The following is a 23,443-nucleotide window of genomic DNA, read 5'->3' as shown; positions in this document are numbered from 1 at the left end:
TTCTGAATTTAGCTAGGCTGTCCCTATGACAAAATGTTGTTGTTGTTGTTGTTTGAACTCCCTTCTCAAAGGGGACCATGACAAGAGGGAGGGGATGCCAGGAGAAGCAAATAAATTGAATTTAAGCGAGGGAGAGTGTGCAAGGTCACCTTACCCTTCCAGAGCCATTAAGGTCCAGTGGTCAGATACAGATCAGGACAACTGGAGATGGCCCTGGATGCAGTGGGAGACCTTGACCTTTTGAGATTAAAGTCTTTAACAGGTCTCATTCTGACCAATTCAGTGATTAAGGCTGGGTAGCAATTGAGATAAAAAAAATCTAGCAATAAGTAAATCTAGGAAGGGAAGATCCTCAGGGTTTCTAACCAAAGCAGAAATGACTATTTACATTTAATGAGTCAATCAGGACCCAAACAATACATTTATTAGTATTTACTGTGGGGGTACTGTACTAAAGACCTGGGAATACAAAGAAAGGCAAAAAAAAAAGTCCCTGCACTCTAGAAATGTGCAAACAACCATTTACATATGTGTATATCCAAGATAAATTAGAAATAACCCCAGTTTCTATCTATAGGAGAAGCCTATGTGTTTGCTGCTTCTCATGAGTTCCCGTTAATTTAGGAAACTCTAGGGCAACTTTATACATTCTTAAAAACAAAAATTTTGGTTTAATTTGGTTTACTTAAATGTGGGCTGGATAAACACTTCAGAGGAAATGATGTAGAGATGTTTCTTTATTAAGTATTGGTTAGCCTATCATTATAGTTCATCATTTTAGTATTCTGAGATTGTAAGATTCTATAATTTGTCTTTGATGAGAACAGTCCCAAACCAGCCCTAATGGAAGCTTAATCCCTATCTGTTTTCTTTCTCACAGGGGCTGTGACATAGAGGCAGAGAAATGTGGGCAGGGAAAAGAAAGTGGTTCCTCAATTGGAACCAAAAAGCATAGATGAGGTTCATATGTTTATGGGTTGAATAAAATGTAATCGATCTTTTAATGGACCCCCTCTGCTCTAAATCAAACCTGCCCTTCAGGCTCAATTTATGACTTTTCTTTTTCCCTTCAAGATTCATTTTAACCTAATTTCATCCATCTAACAATGTTTATATGTGGGAGTAATTTTCCCTGCTTCCCTTCTCCTATATATACCTTACAAGAAGTATAAATAAGGAAAGGACAACAGATATATTCAGCAGATATACAGTTCTCCTCCTCCCCAAAATGCCCCACCAAAGAAACTGAATTTAAGCAGAAGTTCTTAATTCAAACAATCAATTAATCAATGAACAGACATTTATTATTAGAACTAACTCAATTTTTCTGTATCTTGAAAGATATTTGAGTTCTTTCAGATTTGTCTTCTCTCGAATCTCTAATCAGGATTTTCTTTATTTAAATATTTAAATTAAATTATTGATTTAAAGATTAAATATTTAAAGTCAAGTCTTTTAGCCTCAGTAGACCTACAGGATGAAATGCATCTTGGTTTACAGCTCAGTCATAGTGCCTTCTTGTTACCCTGGAGCTTCTATTTCATAGAAAGATATGATGAGTTCTGTTGCAAGCAATAAGTTTAATTTTGGGCATCTTATCTTTCCTTGTCCTGAGCTCCCATGATAGCTGATTTCTTTGGCCAGTCTGTCCCTGAGGCTGGGCTTCCCCTGAAGACTCCCTTGGGTCCATTTTGACCCTCTAAACAGAGTTCAGTATCAAAGCAAGGTTCAGATTGCTCTGTCCTTAATTCTCTTCTGCAATATACAGCTTTCAGTATGTTTGTTTCTAGTCCTTCTTTTTCTACTGATAATATTATTAGAACTCCTACAATACTGCATCATATCCTATATTGATGGAGGCTGGTAGAATTGAAAGCTCTCTGGTTTGGGGAATTAAAAGACTTAGATTTGACTCCTTGATCTTACTAGCTGTATGGTTCTAGGCAAGTCACTGACCATTTGTGAGCCTCACTGTATTTGTTATGTGAAAATAATAATAATATTTTCTTAACTTGCAGGTTTTATTGTTGCTAAGGAAAACAATATACAATAATACCAACAATTCACATTTTTTATTACACTTAAGAGAATTGGCTTTTGAATGGGGAAAGTCTCTGACATATATTGGCCACAAGCAAGTGACTTCTCCCTTCAATGTCCAGATTGTAAATTGTAAGCTTGTAAATCACAGAATGGGAGCCCATCTGTTGGGGTAGAAGGACTTTCCTTTATTGGGAATTCCCTAAACTGATAAAATCACAGATTCTGTCCTCTAATACTTAAAATTTCATTAAGCTCATTTGTTCACAAAAAAACTCTGTAAGATAAGTAGTATTTTGGTATCGTTTTTGGTCCAGACCTGTGATTTCATCAGTATGTGGGAAACCTAGGACAATGAGATTTAATCACTTACCCATCATGCATTTGGCAGGGATCAAGTAGTACCCCCGTCAGGTCCTTCTGACTTAAGGCTAATGTTGTGTCCATGACACCATGCTGCCTCTCAGACAGTGTTTATTACTAGCCCCATTTTTCAGAGAAGAAAGCTGAAGTAGTGAAAGTTCAAGGGAATTACCTGTATTGACACAGTTATTGAACTGGGCTTTGAACCCAGATCTCATAACTCTTAAATACACCACTATATCCTGGTGCCTTTTCAGCAGGGTCTTTTAATTCATATAAATTCTACTTTATTAAGACAGGGATAATTCCTCTTCTCTTTCTTTTTTCTCCTTCTTTGAGATTAATCTTGTGGGGTGGAAACCAGCTACTACTAATGGGAGGATCTGGTTTCAACTCCTACCCTAGATTTCTCCAATAGAAAATGACTACTTCCTTACTCTATGCAGTTCTCAGGAATAGCAACCTGAGGAGAGTGAGGGAGATTGTATTCTCTTTTCTTTTTCCAACAGACCCACCCAATTCCTTCTAGATCCATTGTCCAATTTCTTCTTCTGCTTGCCCTGGGTCACTTTTGGAGTTTTTGCATCTGGGCTCTTAGTGTATAGAAGAATCTAAAGTTCTTGAACCTCCTGGCCCCCTTTGTTAGTTGCTAACACCTATAGATGGACCCCTTCTCAAAATATTGTTTTCATATGTATAGATTTACAAAAGTAACCAAATATACCAAAGTGGTAATGTTTAGTCAAATCAGGTTTGACTTTTCTTGACTCCACTTGGGGTTTTCTTGGCAAAAATAGGAGAATGCTTTGCCAATTCCTCTTCAGGCTCATTTTACAGAGAAGGAAACTGAGGCAAACAGGTCTAAGTGACTTGCTCAAAGTCATACAGCTAAATATCTGAAGGCAAATTTTTTTGCCGTCAGATATTTTTTGAATATTTGAACTCAGGTCCTCTTAACTCTGGGGCTAATAACTTGTGTTCCCTTGCTGCTTCAAATTAACTGAAATACAGTTATGAAAATATGAAAAAAAATACACAATTAATAGACTTTCCTTAAATATTCACCTCTCCCTTGTGGGTCCATTGGCTTCAGGTTACAAAACCCTAGGTTAAATCCAGTACATGAAGATCACCTCCCTAGATGCCAAAAACAAAGGAAATGATTCTGATGAGTACTTCCTTTGATATAGAGAACAGCATTGTTCAATGGTCTGTGAAAATTAGCAAAATGTTCATCTAAAGCAGGGGTCCTCAAACTACCAGGCCAGATGCAGCAGCTGAGGATGATTATCCCCCTCACCCAGGGCTATGAAGTTTCTTTATTTAAAGGCCCACAAAATAAAGTTTTTGTTTTTACTATAGTATGGCCCTTCTACAGTCTGAGGGACAGTGAACTGACCCCCCTATTTAAAAAGTTTGAGGACCCCTGAAAAGCTTCAGGTCACCAATTGTAATCTGTGATTTAGAACAGGACTTCTTAAACTTTTTCCATTTACGACCCCTTTTTGCTCAAGAGATTTTTATGTGACCCTGGGTATATAGATGTACAAAATAGGTTTACAAATCAAATATTTACTGATAATAAATCATAATTTCACGATCTCTGCATTTAGTTGCAAGATCCCATATGGGTTTGTGACCTATAGTTTAAGTTCTGATTTAGAGGAAAGAACACCTGGGTTCAAGTCTCAGATCTAACCGAGTTATTAGCTTCCCACCCACAGGCAAGTCATTATGAACCCCAGTTTCCTTGTCTATACAACAGGGTTATTAAAGCCATATGCTGCCTACTTCACTGAGCTGTTATAAGGCAAGTATGAGATAAATGTGAGCTACCCAAGCATTCCCTGGTAAGGTACCCAGGCAAAACTTCAAGATACTCAATGACTGCAATCCATATTTGAAACTGAAATGACAGTAAGAGGAGAAAGCTCAAAGAAAATGAGACCAAGCTTCCTCCAATAACCACTGTCAGTCATGATAGGAAGGGATGAGCAGGAAGGAGCTTTTGCCAGGGAGTCCCCCTTAGTCTGAACTGTTCCAGCTGGAAATCCACTTGCAGATCGGCAGGGCTGGAGAATGCACCAGGTTTCCTCACTCAAAGCTGTAAGGCAACTATTAAAACACTGTGAATTATTTTGGAACCAAGATTGTAACCGGCTTAAATTTCATTATGGTAATTCGTCAAATAAGGCAAAAGAGCTGACAGTTTGTCTACAGCTCCATGCTCACTGGAGTAAAGCCTGCCTGGGAGACTTTCCCAGACACCAGTATAGGTCATCAGAAACTGACAGTCACAGCCAATCGAGGGCGTCTGGTCACCTTACTTGAAATCATTCAGGCTTTGTTCTTTTCTTTTTCTTTCCTGGCCAGAGTCAAGTCTGGCTCTCACAACGGGCACACCCATTGTGAGCAAGCATATTTTTACTGTCCTAGATAACATTTCTGTCACTGATAGTCTTCAGGAAAAGAGAGACAGAGAGCCTTCAGTGAACACAGAAGCAAGCTGCACCAGAGCAATTCTGACTGCTGAATAATCATGAAAGTAGAGGATGACAAAAAGCAAAATGAACCACAACAGAAAAGTGGTCTGGAGTCGTGGAAGAGAAATGTTTCAGAGGAGATTCTTTTAACTTCTTCAGTCTCGTTACTGATGCACTCATGGCATCATAGATTAGTGCTAAAAGGTAGAATCCAGCCCCTGATATTGCTGTTCAGTCATTTCAGTCAAGTCTGATTCCCAAAATCTACTCACTGGAATAAAGCCTTCCTGGGAGACTTTCCCAGACACCAATACAGACAAACTGTCAACCTTTTGCCTTATTTGAAGAATTACCATAACGGAATTTAATCTGGTCATAACCTTGGTTCCAAAACTTGTAATGTTTGTCCTTTCCTTCTCCAGCTCATTTTACAGATGGGGAAACTGAGGCAAGTAGGGTTAAGGTTAAGCAAAATAAGCTAGTAAGTCTCTGAGGCAGCATTTGAACTCAGGTTTTCCTGACTATAGGTCCAGTGCTGTAAACACTGCTTCACCTAGCTGCTTCTTATTTTACTGATGAGAGCATTTAGGCCAGAGAGGTTAAGGGATTTTTCTGAGATAATGATTACAAAGCATTTTCTTCACAATAATCCTGTATATAGGTACTACAAAAATGATTATCCTCATTTTACATGTAACCCATAATTTAGATTCCCAAATTGTGACCTTAGACAGAACAAAGTTTGATCCTGGGGATCAACCCTCCAAATAATAATAATTCTTTGACTTGTGTTGCTCCCCATCCCTAGGTTTGCCTCTGAAAAATCTCAGAATGTTACTTGAATATGGCTTAGGAATAAATCTTCCCAGATGTGGATAAAATGGTCCCTAGAGCCCATACAAAGCTTTCAAGGAACATATATTGAGAACATGTATTGGCAGCCTTTATTCCACTTCCATGGAAATACAGAAAACAATAATGATCTCCCAGTAACCCATAAGCAATCAATATAATTCTACTTCTTTAGAGGATCCCTGTGGTAGAGAAACTACTTAGGGTTATTAGCAAGGAAACCCTTGACAACACAGTTAGCTAATTTCTATCCCAGAAACTCAAATTGCCATTTTATCTTTTGGTACTACTTTGAGATCTTAGATCTCTCTGGAGGAGATCCATTTGGTTTTGTCAGAAAGTTATTCTGATGAGTTGCAATTCTTTCTCAGATGCCCATAGTGACATCCAGCTTTTGGTGCTACCTTATAGCTTGTGGACTTGTCCAGAAAGAATTATTAGTTGCAAACTCTTTTACCATCAGACTTGCATTGTCCAAATAACTTGTGCCAAAAGCAGAGGGCAAAATTCAAATCTTTTGTTCTCCCTATCATGGTTTATCTTCTATTGCTGCTACTTCAAATTTGGTGATGGCATTAATTCTCTCCTCTTTCAAAGAGATTGACACTGCCCAAGTATTTTTCTCTCTTTACAAGGCTAGCTCCCAAGACTTTCCAATGTGACATTACTACTCAGTCTAGTACAAAGTTGACACTGTTCTTTGCTTGCTACAAGATTGGATTTGAAAGAATCATATTGGCCAGAGGCCTCCCCCCTCCCCAAATATTCAGGAAGCTGGGACTGAAGAATTCTCAATTGTTTTCTAGAAAGCTAGAATTTAGGGACATCCATCTAAATCTCACCTCTTGGGCCATGTGATTGCCCTCTCCATAGAAGTTATGGTGCTTCTACCTCTTGAAGGTCCAGATATTCAGAATTTAGGGATTCAGGATCTGTCTTTGAGGCTGAGGTCAGCTGCTACTGCTTGGGTATTTCCCTGGGACTAAAGATCTCTTTCAGGTCTCTGGTCTATTAACTGTATTCATAATAGAGAAAAAAAAAAAGATTAAGTCTGTAAGTCATCTCTTGGATAAATGAGTTTATCTTTTCTTTATATTCAATTTATTTAAAAAACACTTGTTAAATATAAAATATAAATATTTAACATGTATAGGTCTACCTGCCATCTAGGGGAGGGGGTGGAGGGAAGGAGGAGACAAGTTGGAACAGAAAGTTTTGCAAGGGTCAATGCTGAAAAATTACCCATGCATATATCTTGCAAATAAAAAGCTATAATAATAAAAATAAAATAAAAACACTTAAGTGTTTAACTAGGCTCTAGGAACATAAATACAGATATGAAATAGCTGACTATTTTCAAGAAGTTTATCGTCTTCTAGGAAGAAAAGACATGGGCATAAATAAGAAGGGAAAATGTAACGAGTACCAAAAAAAAAAAAAAAAAAAGGTCCAGACAAAATGCTATGAGAAATTTGTAGAGGAAGAGGTAAACTTTCAATGGAGGAGAGGGATGGGGAAGGGGAGGGGGGAGCAGGTTGTGGAGCAAGAGAGTGAGGGAAGAAGGAAGGGCTTTGTGGAGGAGCAGGAAGTATCTAACTTGGATCTTGAAGGAAGTCAGAAACTTCATGGGGCACAGATGGAAGGGGCAGAACATTCCAGGATGTGGATCAGAAGGGAAGAGAAGGGGAAAACATTTATGAAACACATCTATGATGTGCCATGTACTGTGCTAAGTGCTTTACAAATATTATCTCTTTTGATCGTCACAACAATAAGTGCTATTATTATTCCTATTTTGTTGATGAAGAAACTGAGGCAAATAGAGGTGAAATGATTCACACAGCTAGTAAATGTTTGTATCCACATTTGAACTTCAGGCTCTACCCTCTATCCATTGAGTCAGAGAATGGACAAAAGCACAGAGATAGAACTGGAAAGAATGGAGCAAGCTGGGGTGGATGAATATTAACAGACAGCATCTGAAAAGGAACAGAATGTGATAAGACTAAAGCAGCAAGTTGGAACAAAATTTTTGAAGGGCTTCGAAATTTAAGACAAAAAGGTTTATAATTTATTCACTAGGTAATGGGGACTCATTCAGAACTTGTGAGTAGGGGGATAATATAATCAGAGCAGTGTGAAGAAGGAATTAGTGAAGATGATATAAACTGGAGGCTGGTTAGGAGATAATGGTAATAGAAGCATCATATGGTATATCCTAAAGAAAAAGGTAATTTTGCATCCTGACTCCTACTTCTATAAATTCATAACATGTCTTAAATCTCATGTAAATAAGCCTCCCTGAGAACACTTTGAATTAAGAGTGAATTTCTCAAAATGTTCTAACATGTTCTTTCCCCCCACCCCCCATTTTTTCTTCCTTTTTAAAAGTTTTCTGTTTGGGCTAGGAGGGAGGAAGCCTTGTGGCTTTCCCCCTTCCTTCCTGGCCGTTGGGATGTGTTGTGAATGGTCTAGTGGCTGGACTCCAGCAGAGGCAGCTGTTTCACCGTGCACCCCGTGGTGACCAGGGTCTCGGAAACAATATGAACCATACCAGGAGACTCTCAGCTCAGCCCATCCCAATGCTTGATTTAGCTTGAACTTAATATAAATACTTGTTGACTAACTGACTGACTGTTCACAGTGTCTCCTTTGGGAAGGCATAAAGGACTAAATAGAATTTTTTCTACCCAGTACACAGGAAAGCTGACATCTCCTGTTAACAACAGAATTGGTGTGTGCCTGGGAGTAGAGTGGTGGGTTGATAGTGTAGGGCATTTAGGAAAGTTTCTCACATGCTCTTTCCTGACAGTATTGCTATCTGAGCCTTGGAAATAGCCTGAAGGATGAGGAGGGGTCTGGTGAGTGGCACTTTCAGCCGGTGATTTTTTTGTTCCAGAAAAATTTTGTTTAATCCAATAATAAACATTTTAAATCCAGTCCTAGAATAAAAAAACTATTGGCTCCATTTTTTGCTAATCTAAAGGATGGAAAAACTCTTCCTTCAAGAAACAAACATGTATGATAGGTACTGTGTCTTTTCCATGTTTTCTTTAGCATCAAAACAAGGAGTATCTTTGTAATTGAAACCAAAAAGCAATACTCCAGTTATATCATGGGGATGGGGCATGTGAATATGTGTGTGTGAAGGAATATTTATGTAAGTTATATTTTCCTTCTGTTGATCACAGCATAACTTCCTCTTTGGTTCACCAGACTAAATCTCTGTTGTGAAGCTAACCTATAATGACCGTTGTATGTTTACTTTTTCAGTTCTAGGGAAAATCCGGACCGCAGTAGGCAGTGCCCAACTTCTCATGGCCCAGAAATTCTACCAGTTCAGAGAATTGTGTGAAGAAAACCTGGTATGTAATACTCTCTTGTAGATTTTATTGCAGGACTGGCATTGTTGGGGAGATTCAGTGCTGAATCAGGATCCATCTGACTTTGGATTAAATTGAAGGTCATTTCTGAAGTTCCTACCTGGAGTAAAGAATTTTGTGTTGATACTTACTCCTTGTCTTTTACTGTTAAAAATTTTCCATTGGGCCCTCTTTCATTTAACTGCTGTGATTCTCTGTCATTGGAGAATTTCAAATATAAGAGAAAGTGGATTGGTCCCTTGGGAGATTAGCAGTGATGCTAAAAGGATGCAGGGAAGCCTAAAAAGGAGTGTTGGAAACAATTTCTTAACAGTTTTTGTCCATGTCAAACAAAGCCATTAGCTCCCTCCCTTTATTAATTGCTCTTGTGACAGTTTGACACAGATGTTTAAAACAGTGAATGCTCCTTTAAAGAAGGGATGCTTAAAACTTTTCCACTTACAATCTCTTTTCACCTGAGAAATTTTTTACACAACCCCTGGCATATAAATATATAAACTTGGTATACAAATCAAAAATTACCAATAATAAATCATAATTTCTCCATACCATGTGGATTCATAATCCATAGTTTAAGAAACTTTGCTTCAGAGTCATTGGGGCCTACCCTAATACCCATGTACTTACTACTCAGTACATTTTAGAAGTCAGAGTTTAGTTATATAATATAAAAATTCCCTTAAGCCATAAGAATAGTCCACCCAAAGTTTTGGTCAGAAAAGGTATGGTAAAGAGCTGCCTCATATCCATCCTTAAGAAGACAGTGTGATGGAACAAGCTTTTAACCAAGTGTTAAAGAGATCATAGCTTTGCATCCTGCTTCTGACCTTGCTAGCTATGATCAAAGGTGAGTCATCCATCTCAGTTTCCCCTCTTGTAAATAGAAATGGAAAGTATGATCCTGGACCTGTGATTTCATCAGAAAAGAACATTGGTAGAGAAACTCCCTCCACCAAGGCAGATTAGCCATTCATATCTATAATTTATACCATGGAGAGTTACCTGGGAGACAGATGTTAAGTGACATGCTTGTGGTGTTACAGTTAATATGTACTGTCATCCCAGAATCCCAGAATTATAGAAGGCCAGTGGGTATGCATTAGGGTTAATACTGGAACTCAAATCTTCTCTACTTTAATGATATTCCTCTATCCATCATGTTATAATGCCTCCTTAAAAAAAAAAAAAAAAAAAAAAAAAAAAAAGATAATAATACTTATGCTATTTTCCTTGGGGTATGTTGGGAGGAAAATGCTTTGTAAATCCTAAAGTAATACAAGCTATTATTTTTTTGGCAACTGTTCCTTTATTTTTTAAAAGCAAATTCATATCAGAATAATTTCCCAAAATTTATTTTGACAGTTCTGAAAAGCTGGACAAGCTAGGTAAAAAGAAAAAAAGTTAATTTTCCACAGCCAGCCCTATTATCTGGTGATTATTGAAATCTGCCTAGTGACAAAACAAAGAGTTTCACCCTTCTGTTATCAAACTTCCACAAAAACTGCTAACAAGGAAACAAACTGCTAAATGGGTTAGCAAAACTGCTAACAAGATTTTGATCTGGGCAAAAATGTAAATAAAAGAAAAATTGTATTTTCTGCCCTTTTCCTTTCATTCTTAACTTCTCTGCCTTCTTTAGGCATCACACCTTACTTCAGAAAGAACCAGTCTTCTCCCAAGTCCCAGGCAAAACGTCTCTGCTCTTTGTCCCTTTGGGGGAAGAGAAAGGGGATCCTCTTCTGAGTTTTTTCACAATAGGGAGTAATGGGTTTATTCAGGTTTCTGCTAGGAAGGGAGTTTAATATATAACCCTACTGAGTTAGAATTTCTAAATAATCTCTTTAAGAAAGCTGCTAATGCTAGGACTTTCAGATGACTAAACAGAAGCTGTTAAGGAAAATATTTGAGGGTTGATGGGAAAGTAGTGATAGTCCTACCAGGTGATAGAATGAGTTTCAATTTTTCTTCTCAACACCAATGACATGGCCAAAAGTAGCAGCAAGAAGGAGATTTAAAGTCACTAAAACAAAATAAAGAACAGGAAAGGGAGCTTATTTGTTTCCTGTTAATTTGCCTGAGCCCCACATATTCTCTCCTTGTCAGTTTTTTGTATTGTACAGAAAAGCTTCATTAATCTCTTTCGGTGTATTCAACCCTAATCTCTTCTTGTACCCCAAGCCTGATATTTTCCATGTTTTCCTCTGGTACCTCAAACTCAAAATTTCTTTGGGGAGCTTACATTCACCATCTTGTCTCCTCCTAGGTTCCTTACCTTTTTTTTTTTTTTTTTTTTTTTTGACTCCTAGCTAGCTAGGCTCAAAACTCCAATTTTACCTTCACATTCCCTTCATTATTGCTAATCAGTTGCAAAGTCCTATTGATTCTACCATTCCAATGTCTCTCACATGCTGTCACCAAAACATCCACCTTATCTCTCTTGCCTAGATTATTGTAGTAGTATCCTAACTATTCTCTTTGCCTCCATCTTTGCTCCTTGTTAATCATACAGCTACCAAAATATATCTTCCTTAAGGCACAGATTTGAATCTGCCATTCCTCTCCTCAAAACCTTTAGTGGCTCACTATTGCAGCAGAGATAAAGTTCATTATTCTTATTCCTCTCATGGGGGCTTTAAATAAGGCTCTCGTGTATCTTCTAAGTCTTATGCCACTTTATTTCTCTTTAAGCAAAATCTCAGAATCACAGAGTTGAAAAGATTTTCTCAGAGACCATCTAACTCATGCTTGCAGACCAACCAGTTCATTCTAATTTTGGAAAGCTCTTAATTATTAGGAAATTTTTCTTGACATCAAGAACATAATTTCTTCATCTTCAACACTTTAGTTGTCCTTCCAAGGACCAGCCAGAATAATTCATCTTTCTTCTGTCCCTTTTGCACTTGAGGAATGCTACCCATTCTTCCAACTCTTCTTAAGGCAAACCACATTCAATTTCTTTAATGCCTTGGATGGCATGGTTTCAAGTCCCTCAACAATTTGGTTTGCCCTTCTCTTGATGCACATCAGTTTGTCATTGTGCTTCCTAAAATAAGTCAGTATTGAACATCATCTTCCATCTATGGTCTGGGGAGGGCAGAATACACCATTCCTATCAAGTTGAACTATTAGCTGTTCCTGAACTTGACCTACTTAGCTTTTCCTCCTATCCATGCATTTCTCCAAGCTATTTTCATGTGCCTAGAAGGCAGGTTTTTTTCCTACTCTTCATCTTCCAGAATTCTTCTCTTCTTTCACCATTTAGTTCAAGAGCCAAAAAATAATAACAGCAATTATTATTATTATAATATTATGATATGTTATAATATTACATATTATTACATCATATATTATATTATTATTCCCATTTCAAAGATGAGGAAACTGAGAGAAACAGAAGTGAAGATGACTTCCTGAGGGTCTCATAATTAGTAAAAAATATCTGAGGCTGGATTTTAACTTGCTTGATCTACTTCACCATCTAAATAGCAAAATAGAAATTAATGGCCAGTTTTGATTTCTCCTATCTGACTTTAAGAAAATCATTTAATGTCTTTGAGCTCATTTCCCTCTTTGGTTAAAAAAAAAATGAAGGGATTGGTCTAGGGTTTTACTCTAAGGTCTCTTTCAGCTTTAAATCTACAATCCTATGACCTTTGTTAAAGCATTATCATGTGTTTATTTAAATCAACACTGTTAAAAAATAACACAGGGAGTTGTTATTTCACAAAAATACAGAATTTTGGAATTAAAAGAGATCTCAATGGCCAGCTAGATCAACCCCCTACCAGAAAATGAAGACCCAGTTATACTAGAGTTGACAAATGGTCATCCAAGCTTGTTAGAATACTTCCAGCAAGAGAAACTGACTCTGTCTTGAGCAACACCTTTCACTTTTGGATAGCAACTGTAATCAATTTGCTACTCTGTAGTTTCTACTCTTTGCTCCTGTTCTGTCCTGTGGAGCAGTCCTCCTCCATGTGTTAGTCCTTCAAATACTTGAAGATAATTATGTCTCCTTTGTCTTCTCTTCTTTGGGTTACACATCTCCAGTTCTTTCAGCCAAACTTCACATGGAGTAAAGTTCCTTTGCCTCCTCTGGGATGTTCTTGAGTCTATTAATGTCCTTAATCTATGATGTCTAGAACTGAACATAATGCTCTGTTCTGACCAGAGGGAATCTGACCAGGATAGAGTACAAAAGAGCAATCACCACTATCCTCCTTACTCCTGGAAGTTGTGGCTCTTCTTGCAGGCCAAGATTATATGAAATCTTTCACGAAGTCTTCCCTGTTCTTTCTTGTTTTAGCTATTCTTTCCCTTCTCAAGCTTTCACAGAACAGTTTTTCTGGACCTTTCCTTTCCTCTGCTTTATCTGTATGCATTTCAAATCTCCCTCCAGTAGACTATATGTTCCCCAAGGGCTCTCATTTCCTGATATGCTTTCCTGTGCCTATGATGTTTATTGATTATAAAGTGGGTCAGATCTGGGACCCAGAAAAGAGAAAATCTTTCAGCTCTCTCACAGTTTTTATCCTGAGGAGGAGAATAATAATCGGGATATTTTACATTTATGTGGTTCTCTATATTTCTAAAAACACAAAGTGAATGATTAGATCTTGAAGAATCAAAAATTGCTTATAAAAATACACTTTTCTCTTCAGAAATCAGTTTTTCCCTCCTCTTTCCCACCCTCAGTTTCCAAATATTAGTTAGATTAAGGGATTTTATTTCAATGAATACCAGTTAACATCCTAAATCAATTACTATATTACCCTTTCTGTGAGTATGGGATAATTTCTTCATGTTGTAGGGGTTCATGGACTTTTGGGAACCACTAAAAGCAAAGAGCAAATGGTAGTATTAGTGGTCTAGAGGTCAGGAAATAACAGCTTGACTGCTGTGAGCTAAGAATAATTTTCATATTTTTTAAAAAGTTTTGTTGTATTTCAAAATATTTTTTAAAATATTCTTAGCTTGTGGACATATAGAAACAGATAGTAGGGTCTGGCCTGTAGGTTGTAGTTTGCCAACATTTAGTCTAGAAAAATAGCCTCAATCTCTAGTGTCACTGTTTATGTTTCTCATCCACTTTGTATCTTTTTTTTTTTTTTACATTGTATTGTATTTTTTTTCCAGATCTGTAATTTCATTGGTATAGGGAACAGTTCCTATACTGAATGAAGTGAGGAGCTACTTCTACCCATGCAGTTGGAATCTTCTTTAAAATTGTTATGCTATTACCATCATCTCAATCTTCATTTGTTTTCCCAAAGGCTTGTCTTTTCTATTAGTCTGAACAAAGGATTAAAGGGCTGTATAACATAACATGGGAATTCTGCAAATATAGTAACAAAGGTTTGAAGCTTCTGCCTAGAGAATTTTACTGATCTCCAAGATAGGAACTATTTAATATTTATTTCCTCAGGAGGATATGGATTATTAACATAAAGTGATGGAGATACCTACTTAAATGTCATCAGCCTTCTCTGAACCAGATTTGGCAAACACTTTTTATAAGCCTTAGCTCCAGAATGCAATATAGACTGGAAAAACAAATTTTCACCACCTGAACTTATTTGTTATTATGTGGAATTTTTATCATGCTGAAGATTCACAGAATTTAAAATATATCTGTGAAGTTTAGAATATATATCTATATTTAACTCCATGATGTAGAAAATGTCAGGACCTGTAGTTCCTGAAGCTTACACACACACACACACACACACACACACACACACACACACACTCTTTCACTGTCATACTAAGTCCAATGGATCTATAATCTCACTGCTTTGAATGTCTCTTTCCAATGATGCAGATTTCCATCCATCCATACCTGCCTATCCTGTGCATCTCTTGGCTATATCCTCCCCACATTTCTGTACAGGGTTTCCTCTGGTGCCTTATAATAATTTGGAAGCCCCCTTGGGTTCTTAAAGCCTATACTAATAGAATGTAAGTACTGACCAGTTATGCCATCAAGAAAATAATTTAAGTATGGTCCCTGTAACCTAGTCCGTGGTGCAATCTGGGTAAATATAGGGTGGTATATCACCAATAAGTTAGCTACTTTTTTTTTTTTTTTTTTTGTACCTTGACCACTTGGAAAATAAAAAAATTACTAAAGGTCCTCAGTTCTTTACAATCCCTTTCTGCTTCCATTGAGCTGATAGTTAAATGGGGGGAAGTAAGCTAAGAATCATACAATTTTTAAACTATCAATAAACTTTAATTTGACTGTTGATACTCTTAATGTGAGCTCCTTATCCAATGAGTGGACATATTGTTGGAGGAGATGAATCATATCACACAAACACACCCACACCACACATACACACACACACACACATAGAGATAGTAGGTGTATATATACTTTCAAAGTCAACCCTATGTTAGTAATGGAGGGAGGGGATCAAATTCTTTCTTGTGAGCCTGTTGTGGGTGGTTCAGCTAACTAGCACTTCTTGAATCAGCACTGGGGATCATTGAGCACTGGGATTTAATTTGAAAAATACAAATTCACTCCTACCTATCAGGTTGCCACCAGATGTAAGGTTTTGCTTTATATCCAGGAGCTAGAATGACTGAATGGCCCACAGTAGAGCACCTGGCATATGTTCATACTCTCTTCCAGTACTCCTGTGTCTGCTTAACCTGCTTGCATCACAGAAGCAGTTTACTAGGAGTTAAAGGCAACATTAGATTTTGGAGCTTCTCTATCTTATCTTTGATTGACCTGGTATATTAAATTCGTTATACTTCAAAAGGGTATACTGATTGTCATAAAACCTTAAACCGTTTTCCTGGAATACTTGCTGACTAAGGTTTGGTTGTCTAATTATATATCTGTTTATATACTCTTTTAGTCTGTGGGTTGCATTCTCCAACAGTGTTGAACAAAATTTATCCATGCATTCCCCTCCCTACTCATTCATCTATTATCCAAGTTCACCCTTCCGGGGAGGGAATTCCTCTGGAGAATTTTCTCTAAATTTCCCGACATTGTGAAAAAATAATGAAGCATGGCTGGATTACAGTTCTGTCATCAGTTGTCTGGATACATATACATTTATCATATTAGTTAATTAAGATTATTTTAGACAGGTGTTCTTAACCTGGCATTTATGAACATAATTTTTATTTTTTTTATTTTATTTTTTTTAATTTAATAGCCTTTTATTTACAGGATATATACATGGGTAACTTTACAGCATTAACAATTGCCAAACCTCTTGTTCCAATTTTTCACCTCTTACCCCCCCCCCCACCCCCTCCCCAGATGGCAGGATGACCAGTAGATGTTAAATATATTAAAATATAAATTAGATACACAATAAGTATACCTGACCAAAACGTTATTTTGCTGTAGAAAAAGAATCAGACTCTGAAATATTGTACAATTAGTTTGTGAAGGAAATAAAAAATGCAGGTGTGCATAAATATAGGGATTGGGAATTCAATGTAATGGTTTTTAGTCATCTCCCAGAGTTCTTTTTCTGGGCATAGCTAGTTCAGTTCATTACTGCTCCATTAGAAATGATTTGGTTGATCTCGTATGAACATAATTTTTAAAAAATATCTTTTATAATTGTATTTCAATATGATTGAATTTCTTTGTAATCTTATGTGTTTTATTTCATACTTTTAAAAATGTAATTGTGATAACAGGTTGTTATTTTGCCTATTCATTGTCTATGGATTCCATGACACAAATAAATCGAATCCCAGTTTTAAATCAATTAAGTCCCAAAAGATATATAGACAAAAAAATTATAAAATTCTGTTTCTGAATAATAAAAACTTATTTTCTAACACAAAATATAGTATTTCAAAAAGCCTAGTTAGTGAGCCTTCTAAACTTTGCAATGAATATCGAAATTAGATTACTTAGTTTCAGTATCTGAGAGACTTTTGCATTTTTATAGTTCTGTAATTTTACCACCCCCCCAAAAAAATAGTTTTTGTTGTTATTGTTATTAAATATATTTTCATTTAGATATTGTCTTTAGAAATTGAATTAGAGAATACTCAGCTTATTCTTGCACATTCTGGGACTTTAAATATATAGGATTTATCCAACCTATGTAGGTAGCAATGTAGCTCAATGGCCAGCATACTGGGCCTGGAGTTAGAAGGATCTGAGTTCAAATCCACCCTCAGATACTTACCAGCTTTGTCTCCCTGGGCAAGTCCCTTAAACACTGTTTGCCTTAATCTACTGGAGAAGGAATTGGCAAAGTATTCCAATATAATTGCCATAAAGACCAACCTGCAGGGAATGGAGGAGAAAAGGAAGAGTCTACATAAATCCTTGATATTTGAGACTTCAAATGTGCAAGGGAAAATCCAAAAACCATATGTAGTCAGTCTATTTTAGACTTTTTAAAAGACATTTTGAAAGTGCCACTTTTCATTTAATACCATGATTGTAAAAGTTTCATAATTTCTTTGTATTAACAACCACTGAAGTTTGAATATTTTTCTTTCTCTTATACAGAATCCCAACGCTCATCCGAGGCCAACCTCCCAGGACTTAGCAGGGTTTTGGGATATGCTGCAGTTGTCCATAGAAAATATTAGTATGAAATTTGATGAACTTCATCAGTTAAAGGCCAATAATTGGAAACAGATGGATCCTCTTGACAAGAAGGTAGAACAATGTAGATTTTGTATGGTTCATTTAAAAACCTGCACAAACGCTGGACAGACTAAATAGATCTCTCTGCATACAGTCCTGCCGTTTAAAATGTGAAATGAAGCTTATATCAGATTAATTTCATTGTAACGACAATGTTTACATAGTAATCATCTGGGATATTATCTGTAACATGTTTCAGGCATATTTTTAAAAGAAAACTTGTCTTTGTGAATCAGAAAATGGGTATGTGGTTTTTTAGTTTTGTTTTGTTTTTTTAGTTTGTTTTTGCCTTTTTTTTTTGTTAATTAAATTTTAAGTTAAATCATATTAGAAGATCAGTCATTAAAAGGAATTGCCTTACATATTGATTTTTAAAGCAAAATAAATGACATCTTTCTACAGTGCATGGTTACAAAGAACAAGAGTTTAACTTCCTTGCACACTAAGATGTGTTACCAAGAAAAATAGGAAACACTGAAAATATCACTGACTTTGGTAATCATTTCATAAATACGGTAATAAAGAAATCACTGTTGTTCAAGTCTAAAAATATATGCCATGAAAATTTCATATTCTCATATTTCAAGTGTTGGATTTTCAAGTTTTGTTTTGTTTCAGGGGAGGTATTGTTCACTGGGTTCCCATGTGCAGTCATATAAAAATAAAGGTTCACATTCTTTCATTTTAATTGTTGAACCTTAATCTTCAGCCCTAGCTGTGATGGGCCCATCAGTCACCTACATGTGAACAAAATCTACCTTCTTAGACTAATATGTCTTGATTTTTTTTCATCCTTTATCTAGAACTGAACAAGTGGTCAGACAATCTCCTTGACAATGCAACATATAAATGTGTACTGAGGGATGTGTCCTTCTAACATTAGAGTTTCCTCACCCCTAATACTAGCAAATAGTCTCCGCAGTCCATTGTTAAAAGCAACTCAGTTCAATTTAATGCTATCAAGCATAAGAGCAGTGTCCTTGGGATTAATGAGTGACCCCTAAGAACACTCATCCCAAAAGAACAGGAGGACCATGCTATTACGATTCTTCCTTCCTTCTCCCATTCTTTCCCCACTCCTCTCTAGTAAACATCATTCTCAATACACTTGACTTGGAAATGGGAAACAAGGAAGTGTCACTGATGTATGTATGAAATTTTTCCTGGAAAGAGCAAAGGCTGTTTGTACTCAATTTTAATTTTATTTCATTTCTTTTTTTTAAGGTTGAGATATAGGTCAATTTTTCTTAAAGTTAATATATTCATGAGGATTCTCCTTAAACTACAGTTGTATGTGTATATACTTACACATTACATATTCCTACAACACATAAGCAATGGGTCCTGTGTCTGTTTTTATGCCAGTTTTTCTGCTTATTTCTTTCTTTCATGAAATTTACATACCCAATAGAAGTACTCTGAAAAACTAAAACATTATATAACTTATTGAGATTTGTACCATAAGAAATTACTTGACCTGATTCCTGAATCATTAAAACATCCTATCTCTGAATATGACCATAGCTTTTCTGTTCCCTGTCCATTTTTTAAAGAACAATATAATACACAAATTGATTATATGAAATAGTACCCTCTTTTCTCTCATTCTCTCCTCTCTGAATGACAAAAGCTACACCTTAAATAGAGAGGAGATAGCCAAAGTAAACAAGTTTAACTTGACGCTCTATCCAGTCAGGTGAGGGAAACTACTGTTATAAACATGAGAAAATATTCAGCCACCCCAGCTATACATTAGGCAAAACCACTTAACTTTTCTAGATCTCAAATTCCACATTTATAAAAATGAGAGCGTTGGACGAAATGATCTCCAAAGTCCCTTCCAGTTCTAAATTGATGGTCCTATAGAGTTTGTACTGTGCAGAATAATGTCATCTGTATTTTCAGAATCCATTTTCCTGTAGTTGGAAAATGGGGGATTTGGGAGTAAAGGGGCAAGAAAGGATGGATGCATTTTACTTTAAATGCAATCACACACAAAACCACTCTACTGGTTGAGTTGTATCAATTTATACCCTGAAAGTTAGATACCTTTTTCTAAGTTTATCTAGATTTAGATATCTATATTTCCTTATTGGCCATTGCCTTTTTCCTGCCAAAATGATAGTGTGTCTTTTCTCAGCAGTTTTGGAAATATCTGCCAGTTTTACAATGTGTTGCTGATAGTAACAGTGTGACTCATTTTCATTCAGTACTGTGCTCAATTTCCCCAAGTTTCCCCATGTGTGGATATGCCTCTCTGACCACCAGTCATCTCCAGGCTTCTGATTTCCCTCTGAGGGCTTCACAGCAGCCAACCGGAGCTGGCTTGACTCATTAGTGTACTGGTTTCCACCTACAGTATGAAACATACCCCGGAAATTCCAGTGTCCTCCCTCCCTCTTTGGTGATCCTGCATGGTGTATTGTCTCTGTGTGTTGTGCAAAAGAGCTACAAGTCTCTGTGGCATTCTTTACATCTAGAGAACACAATTCACTGCAACAGATGTTTACTTTGATAATCTCTTCCCTGGGGTTTGTTAACTGCTTATTTGTTTGTTTGGGTTTTTGTTTTTTGTTTTGAGTTATTGAAGGGTTCAGAGTTTTTTGTCTGCTTATTTGGGGAGATGGATATGAGGGGTTTGGAGGGTGGTGGTGTGGTGGTACTGGTGGTGGTGGTGGTGGTGATGGTATTTTATTTCCTTGAGTTTTGAACACTGAGCCAACTTGCACAAATGAGCTCGCCTTTAATAACTGATGCAGAGTCCTAAGCTGCTTCCTTTTCCCAGCTCTGGCACCAGGAAGAGTCTGGATTCCCCAGAGACTACCACACTAAACGGTTAGATGTGCTGGGAGCTTCATCCTTTACAGCATGAGGGTGTTTTAAATATCTACACCGTTACCTTGGAGAAAGCTAGCCCTGCTATTCCAGCTCTATCCTTTACCTTAAGCTTGACAATATTCTTTTTTATATACATCTTTTGAATACCAAAGCCAGTTCAATGAAGAAAAAAAAATACATTATGCAGATTTAAGAACTAACAACCCTTAGGTAAAAAATATGTGTTCTAACTACTGACCTATCCCAGTTTTTCCCAAGCTTGCTCTGAGAAGCTGTGTAATGTCATGAACCTTCTGCTTTGATCAGGAGAGAAGGGTCCCTCCTCCAGTGCCAAAGAAGCCGGCGAAAGGCCACGTGCCGCTGATCCGGGAGCGCTCCCTGGAAAGCTCGCAACGCCAAGAGGCCCGCAAACGCCTGATGGCCGCCAAGCGGGCTGCTTCTGTCCGCCAGAACTCGGCCACCGAGAGCGCCGAGAGCATCGAGATCTACATCCCTGAGGCCCAGACCCGGCTATGAAAGCACCAGGCCTCTTGTCCAAATCCCTACTCCACATCCTTGTCCAGTCACCATGCAGTATTTGTAAACCATCCCCATTCCCCTTCTCTCTCTCTCCCGCTCTCTCTCTCTCTCTCTCTCTCTCACTCTCTCTCTCTCTTTCTCTTTCTCTCTTCCCCTCCCTCCCTCTTTCCCTTTCACTTTCTCCCTTCCTTTCTTTCTTTTTCTCCATCCCTCCCTCCTTCCTTCCCTCTCTCCCTTCTTCCCCCTCCCTCCTCGCTTTATTTCTGTCTCAGCCCCTTTCTGTCTCTGTCTCTGTTTCTCTGTCTTTCTCTTTCTGTCTGTCTCTGTCTCTTTATTCCTCCCCTCCTTCTCTCTCCCTTTCCTTCCTCCCCTCTCCCTCCCCCCCATCGTCTGTTAAGGATCCCATTGACTTCCACTAGTACTGTAGTTGTCACTTCCAAGAGACATCCTATAATGCCCCTTGGCCCCTTGCTTTTCTGACAAGTTTGCTCATATTCCTCATCATGCTTTTTAACCCATGTACTGATGCTGTCAACATGCCTCTTGCAGAAATATACAACCCTTTATTTTCTTGACAGGAAACAAAACACACCTGTATAGCAAATGCACCATTGAAGTCATTCACAATCCTCAGTTCTCTCTAAAGCTAGTCTGTCACTAGTGTACAGCAATATTAAACCATAGGATATTTTGGAAATCTAGTATTGTAGGGTGATCCCTTGGGACTCTACAGTCTTCCTCATTACAAATGAAAGAAACTAGAACTCAGATTCCCTTTTTTTAAAAAATGGCTATTATTTTTTAAAGCAGATGGAGCACTTTATTCTGAACCTCAGAATCATACCTTCTCACTAGAAATAATGAATCACAAAGAAAAGGGTGGAATGGACTGGGATGAATGATGGGGTCATCTGTAACTGTGTAGTGGAGAAAGGGAGAAGTAAATTCTCTAAGTGAAGCCAGGACTAGAAAACATCCTTCTAAAAGGAACCTGCACCACTCACAGATGCATACACTGCCTCATTTTAATTTCATCGATCACTAACTCAAAAATTTCAATCAGCAGAAGATTGTAATTTCGATCTTCCAGGTGGGGAAAAATCTATTCTGAAAGGCAATAAAATGGAGAAAGGAAAGAGGAGGAAAAAAGCATGAACAGGTGAAGATATTATATAAAAGATTTTCCTTTGTCCAAGTGTTAAGACCCTTTAGACTTGTAATGTATTGATGATTCCCGTTGTATTGTAAGGATTATATTGGTTTTAAAAAAGAAAGAAAAAAAATTTTGGTTCTATTTATTTGTTAATGTCTTAATCCTGGTGGGACTATTAGATCTCTCTCTCTTTCATGCACACATGCGTGTGCACACACACATACACCTGTTTATGAGATGCTCAAATGAAGACCATAACAGTTTTCAAAGCAAAGTTCTTGGTTACACCATAAGCTAGTTGTATGCTGCAATTCAATCTGCTTTACCCCCTTTACCCCCCTCCTCACTCCCCCCCCCAACCTAGTTTACATTTCAGATGTCTTACTCTCTCTTTGAGTCTCTTCCTAGTAAATACAGTCTATCCCATGATTTCAAACATCAGGATTTTGACTTAGTGGTTGTACATGATAAAATACTGTTTCCACTCCAAGACAGACAAGGCTGCATCATTACAAATAGTTGTTTCATTGTTTGTTTGAAGTCATGAATGGACATGTTTCCAGGTGGTGAGGTGGGAAATATGACCCACAAGGTTTAGAATCCAAAAGGAGGGGGAACAAAAAGTTGTGATTCTTAAATGTTGAAAAGAAATAGTCTGTTGACATAGAACACTGATTCCCATCTGCTGGCATGATGGACAGCAGGCACTTTGCATCTAGCTGGACTTGGCTCGAAATGCCCCTATTCTTTTAGCAGTGTAAACATTCAGATTATGGCAACCCTAATGGATCCTTGGCATTTTCTATTGGCTCACAGGCTCAACCATTTATAATTATCATTGCAAAACTAAAGTCATTCTAAAGCATCTATTAAGATGCTCACTCTAACAGAGAGGCAGATTTTTTTTTTAATTCTCTATCAATAGCCTACCATATAGCCAGGTGCTAATTTAATTTTATTTCTGAAATTAAGAGAGATAATGTATCTTGACAACAAATATTTTCATTGACTCGTTCTCAAATCACTAGAGAATTTGCTACCTCTCAGAGCCATTGATATCTAAACTATGTTTATTTGGGGGAGGGAGGGAGGGAAATACTGGGCACAAATGTTTACTGCTGTGGTTTACACGATAAGGGCTACTAACTTGTCATTTTAAAAAAAAGAAGAA

At 37.3% G+C, this 23,443-nt stretch overlaps 1 protein-coding gene across 7 annotated transcripts in view; it reads left to right on the top strand.

Moving 5' to 3' along the window:
* Positions 1-21,265, top strand: part of DLGAP1 (DLG associated protein 1) — a 1,087,876-nt gene extending 1,066,611 nt beyond the window's left edge. For 4 of the 7 annotated variants that reach the window (XM_031953084.1, XM_031952966.1, XM_031953020.1 and 1 more), the window contains 3 exons: positions 9,012-9,103; positions 17,622-17,774; positions 20,907-21,265. In XM_031953084.1, coding sequence (XP_031808944.1) covers positions 9,012-9,103; positions 17,622-17,774; positions 20,907-21,116 — 455 coding nt within the window. In that variant the 3' untranslated portion in view covers positions 21,117-21,265. The remainder of the gene's footprint in view (positions 1-9,011; positions 9,104-17,621; positions 17,775-20,906) is intronic. The other 3 variants (XM_012541521.2, XM_012541520.2, XM_012541519.2) reach the window with 2 other exon arrangements.
* The last annotated feature ends 2,178 nt before the right edge of the window (positions 21,266-23,443 follow it).

This window comes from Sarcophilus harrisii, chromosome 1, assembly GCF_902635505.1.
Source record: "Sarcophilus harrisii chromosome 1, mSarHar1.11, whole genome shotgun sequence".
NCBI classification, from domain to species: domain Eukaryota; kingdom Metazoa; phylum Chordata; class Mammalia; order Dasyuromorphia; family Dasyuridae; genus Sarcophilus; species Sarcophilus harrisii.
This window is presented reverse-complemented; position numbering and strand designations above follow the sequence as displayed.